The sequence below is a fragment of the Salmo trutta genome, unplaced genomic scaffold (genome assembly GCF_901001165.1).
Source record: "Salmo trutta unplaced genomic scaffold, fSalTru1.1, whole genome shotgun sequence".
Classification (NCBI taxonomy): domain Eukaryota; kingdom Metazoa; phylum Chordata; class Actinopteri; order Salmoniformes; family Salmonidae; genus Salmo; species Salmo trutta.
This window is the reverse complement of record NW_021822764.1, coordinates 112,248-118,247: the sequence shown is the minus strand read 5'-3', so window position 1 is coordinate 118,247 and position 6,000 is coordinate 112,248. Positions and strand designations below refer to the sequence as shown.

At 43.5% G+C, this 6,000-nt stretch overlaps 1 protein-coding gene across 1 annotated transcript in view; it reads left to right on the top strand.

The window, feature by feature from the left end:
• The first annotated feature begins 685 nt into the window (after positions 1-685).
• LOC115184222 (uncharacterized) overlaps positions 686-6,000 on the top strand; it is a 96,410-nt gene continuing 91,095 nt past the window's right edge. The window contains exon 1 of the mRNA XM_029745249.1: positions 686-785. Within this exon, the coding sequence (XP_029601109.1) occupies positions 686-785 (100 nt within the window). The remainder of the gene's footprint in view (positions 786-6,000) is intronic.

The following is a 6,000-nucleotide window of genomic DNA, read 5'->3' as shown; positions in this document are numbered from 1 at the left end:
CACTTATAGTCATGAGTGGACACATTTATCATATGGGTGGTCCTGGGAATTGAACCCACTACCCTAGTGATTCCAATGCCATGCTCTACCAACTGAGCTAATGTAGAAATGACCAGCATTTAAAAATGTGATTTTACATTTGATTTGGGATCCTTGGCAAATCTCTGGGATCGCAGATAAATTATATAGTTCTAGGCTCTGATCAAGTCGTCGTAGGTTGCATTTAAATGAGCAGGTCAAAGACTTTCATTTTCAAGCCATTGGGCACATTCAAGAGCGAATTACATGGCTTGTGGTGCTGGTGAGGGTGTGGTAGGATGGTTGACCCTTGACAGCACCACAGTGTGCCAATAATGTTGATACCTATCTTGTTAAACAAATTATCTTCTCTGAGCAATACACGCCATACGCATCGCGCCAATAGGCTTAACCCACTTGGTGGGAATTGTAACATGGCTCATATAGTGAGGACCTCTACTATATTCACTTAACTTCATGATAATGAATGACTCCTTAGTGATTGTTTCCTGGGAAACAGTGATTAATGTGATGATACATTGTGACCAATAGACAACAGCTTTTATGTTTTATTTTATGTCAATATTTTCAGGAGGTGACTGAACTCAAGCAGTGATGCATCATGTTATTCTGTTTGTTTTATTCTGATCACCAGTGACTTCCTACTATGGATCCTTGCTCAAACCGAACCTCGAGTCTGGCAGCACTGGGACGGCCCTTCTCCCTGGGAATGCTGTATGACTGTCGCAATGACTACCTCATTCCAGGTAGCACACTTGCTCACTAGTCAGTCAGTCAGTCAGTCAGTCAGTCAGTCAGTCAGTCATACCCAAACACAATAAAGTAACTGTTAGTGTTTGGTTTGTCTCCTCTGATTACAGGCCTGACGCTGTGGGACGAGGAAGCACTCAGAAGGGACATCATTACAACAGACAAGCCTTTCACGACTTCAAAGTCATCACATCTGACTCTACAGCTGACAAATACTCTGTGTTAAATGTGAACGGTTCTCTCAAAGCAAGCTGTATGGCAGGGCTGGTTAAGGTTGAGGGATCAGCTAAGTATTTGAAAGATGTTAAAGATTCTCAGAATCAGGCGAGAGTCACACTTTGTTACACCACCACTAAGAAAAACACTGAACTGTCCATGAACCACCTTGGGCAGGAACACATAAAGTACAAGGAGGTTTTTAGCCAAGGCATAGCTACACATGTGGTCACAGGTATACTTTATGGAGCAAATGCTTTTCTTTGTTTGATCGTGAGGTCTCAAGTGGAGAAGACCGTCAAGACATTGAGGGAAACTTGAAAGTGATGTTTAATAGTATTCCAATTATTTCTATTGAAGTTGAGAGTGATTTAGACATGAAGAACTCTTCTAAAACTAAAACCGAGAAGATATCTTGTTGATTGCATGGGGACGTTATCCTGGAAAACAATCCTATAACTTTTGAAGACGCCATGGACACCTACAAAACCTTGCCTCAGAAGGTAGGTGAGGGGGTTCCTGTGCAAGTGAATCTACTTCCTTTAAAAGCCTTGGACCCCACTGCCGCCCAGATGGTTTGTCAGATCAGTGGAAGCTTAGTTGACCAATGGCAGACTGCGCTGGAAGACCTCAGTGAGCTGGAGATGAGATGCAATGATGCAATGAGAAGCAAGCCAGTAAGATACTTCAAGGACATTAATGCCAAAGTGAAAACTTTAAAAAAAACTGTGTTTCACAGAGCATTTGAAGACAACTTTGGCGGACCTCCTTCCATCTATTAGAGGGGGAGAAAAGGAAGAGAGGGAGTTGTCCGACTTCTTGAAAAAGCAGCAAGAGTTCCGTTTCAACAGCAACATCCTCAGTGAATGTATGGATCGCATTGAGAGAGAGATCAATGTGGTTGATCGGTTCCTAAGCATGATTACAGAGGACAACAGTCAGACGTGTTCCATCAAGATAGTCACATCGAATAGGGAACTTGACAAAGAAGTCTTGAAACCAAAGGTGAATCGTGTTGTATGTTTCACTTTCACCTCTCTGGGGTGCGAGGACCCTGTCCTGTCAGCTTTGGATTCCCCAAGCTCTGAGAACACACAAGCCTTAGTTCCAGTTAAACCTGATCTGACAAGATGGTACCGCTCTGCAAACATAATTCATGACATGGACAAGCAAGCTGGACTTTTCAAAGATTTTGCAGAAGCTAACAAAGAAAACACACAAACACGTTTCCTCTTGGCCTCCATTCCCAACAAGGAACAAGAAGGAACCAGCATTTACCTTTATGAGAACGGATCCATAAGAAACGAGCATTTGGAGCCTCCATCTAAACCTGAGAAGCCCACAGCACGTGACAGAACTCACAACAGTGTGACGCTGGATTTGCTCCCTCCTGATAGGGGAGCCCATGACGTCACCCACTACCTGATTGAATACTGTATTGATGAGAAAGATGGATGGAGCAGCGAGAAGATGTCTGAATCCCACGCAGCCTACACAGTGTCTGGACTGCTTCCCAGTACAGGGTACAAGTTCAAATACAGAGCCGTGTGTTCAGCAGGCCTTGGTCCAGACAGCGAGGTCAGTGACATCATCAGAACCTTGCCTTCATGCCCTCCCAGAAAGCCTGATATCAAAGCCTATTCCTCTGAGCTCATGGTATGCTGTCCAACGCCGTCTGTGATTGGACAAGGGGTCAAGATTCAGAACTATATGGTAGAACACAAAGAGGTGCCCACAGAAGATAGTGAGGAGGAGGCAGAGTGGATGAAGAGGACTTCCAAAGACAACGTCTGCATCATCGCCGGACTGCAGTCACTCACAATGTACACAGTGAGAGTCAGATACGACTGTGGTGAAGCTGGAATCAGCAAGTGGAGCACACCAGTCATCATCACCACTCTCTCAAAGACCACACGATTGGCTGACGATGTAAAAGAAAAGAGTGAACTGAAGCACTCTGGCTCGCCGTCTGTTTATGAGATCCCCATGGAGACGATACAGACGGTGGATAAAGTAATCAGGCTCAGGTTTGGAGAGCAGAGTTCCAGGACTAGGAGGACAATCTATCTGGTGGGAGACAAAGACCAGGTAGTGACACTGATGATCAACTACATCCTGGGAGTTCAGTGGGAGAATGGTTTCCGTTTCAAGCTACCCCAAGATGACGAGGTATCTACAATGATATATGAAATCAATTACCAGGATGGATTTCAGATCCCCTTCTCTCTCACCATTATCTATGATAGACACGACAAGTGTAGATCATTAGATTTGGGCCAGATCGGGGTCAATGCTCTGTGCTCTGTGTGCGACGCGGCTGCGTTTAGGGATGTAGACTCTGAAGATTGTAAAGAAATGAAGAGATGGGAGAAGAGAAGGAAGATGGTGAACCTGTTGACACATGCAGATGGCAGACAACTCTTTAAACACATCAACACTGAGGACATTCCAGTTCACTTCCAGTTCAATCTGTCAGCGTTTACAGACCAAGCCAGGAGAAGCCATGATGATGGCGATGGAGTCATGATGATGAGGAGTCGCCATGACGTCATGCGGGGAATCCGTGACAAGATGAGGGAAATGAGGAGTCACCATGGCGTGATGAAGGAGATGAGGGAACCCCATTACATAATGTGGACGATGAGGAGAAGCCTTGATTATGAGGACGATGACCATGGTGATGATGGTGGTGATGATGATGATGGTGATGACCATCCTCAGTTTGAGAAGATGTTCTGGGATGCAGATATGGGGAGTATGAAGAGGTTTTTCAAGACCTTGTTGAAAATGGAGAGTTCATGTTCGCTCAAAGACCTGATTGGTTGAATACAGACATATTGTGTTTCTTTATTTAGCAGGTCAACCTCACCTTGTTATCATCTTGGTGTCCATAAGGAAGAGACCTCACCTTATTATCATCTTGGTGTCCATAAGGAAGAGACCTCACCTTATTATCATCTTGGTGTCCATAAGGAAGAGACCTCACCTTATTATCATCTTGGTGTCCATAAGGAAGAGACCTCACCTTATTATCATCTTGGTGTCCATAAGGAAGAGACCTCACCTTAGTTATCATCTTGGTGTCCATAAGAAGAAGAGACCTCACCTTATTATCATCTTGGTGTCCATAAGGAAGAGACCTCACCTTATTATCATCTTGGTGTCCATAAGGAAGAGACCTCACCTTATTATCATCTTGGTGTCCATAAGGAAGAGACCTCACCTTATTATCATCTTGGTGTCCATAAGGAAGAGACCTCACCTTATTATCATCTTGGTGTCCATAAGGAAGAGACCTCACCTTATTATCATCTTGGTGTCCATAAGGAAGAGACCTCACCTTGTTATCATCTTGGTGTCCATAAGGAAGAGACCTCACCTTATTATCATCTTGGTGTCCATAAGGAAGAGACCTCACCTTATTATCATCTTGGTGTCCATAAGGAAGAGACCTCACCTTATTATCATCTTGGTGTCCATAAGGAAGAGACCTCACCTTATTATCATCTTGGTGTCCATAAGGAAGAGACCTCTCCTTATTATCATCTTGGTGTCCATAAGGAAGAGACCTCACCTTATTATCATCTTGGTGTCCATAAGGAAGAGACCTCCCTTATTATCATCTTGGTGTCCATAAGGAAGAGACCTCTCCTTGTTATCATCTTGGTGTCCATAAGGAAGAGACCTCACCTTATTATCATCTTGGTGTCCATAAGGAAGAGACCTCTCCTTGTTATCATCTTGGTGTCCATAAGGAAGAGACCTCACCTTATTATCATCTTGGTGTCCATAAGGAAGAGACCTCACCTTATTATCATCTTGGTGTCCATAAGGAAGAGACCTCACCTTATTATCATCTTGGTGTCCATAAGGAAGAGACCTCACCTTATTATCATCTTGGTGTCCATAAGGAAGAGACCTCACCTTATTATCATCTTGGTGTCCATAAGGAAGAGACCTCACCTTATTATCATCTTGGTGTCCATAGGAAGAGACCTCACCTTATTATCATCTTGGTGTCCATAAGGAAGAGACCTCTCCTTATTATCATCTTGGTGTCCATAAGGAAGAGACCTCACCTTATTATCATCTTGGTGTCCATAAGGAAGAGACCTCACCTTATTATCATCTTGGTGTCCATAAGGAAGAGACCTCACCTTATTATCATCTTGGTGTCCATAAGGAAGAGACCTCACCTTGTTATCATCTTGGTGTCCATAAGGAAGAGACCTCACCTTATTATCATCTTGGTGTCCATAAGGAAGAGACCTCTCCTTATTATCATCTTGGTGTCCATAAGGAAGAGACCTCACCTTATTATCATCTTGGTGTCCATAAGGAAGAGACCTCACCTTATTATCATCTTGGTGTCCATAAGGAAGAGACCTCACCTTATTATCATCTTGGTGTCCATAAGGAAGAGACCTCACCTTATTATCATCTTGGTGTCCATAAGGAAGAGACCTCACCTTATTATCATCTTGGTGTCCATAAGGAAGAGACCTCACCTTATTATCATCTTGGTGTCCATAAGGAAGAGACCTCTCCTTATTATCATCTTGGTGTCCATAAGGAAGAGACCTCACCTTATTATCATCTTGGTGTCCATAAGGAAGAGACCTCACCTTGTTATCATCTTGGTGTCCATAAGGAAGAGACCTCACCTTATTATCATCTAGGTGTCCATAAGGAAGAGACCTCACCTTATTATCATCTTGGTGTCCATAAGGAAGAGACCTCTCCTTATTATCATCTTGGTGTCCATAAGGAAGAGACCTCACCTTATTATCATCTTGGTGTCCATAAGGAAGAGACCTCTCCTTATTATCATCTTGGTGTCCATAAGGAAGAGACCTCTCCTTATTATCATCTTGGTGTCCATAAGGAAGAGACCTCACCTTATTATCATCTTGGTGTCCATAAGGAAGAGACCTCACCTTGTTATCATCTTGGTGTCCATAAGGAAGAGACCTCACCTTATTATCATCTTGGTGT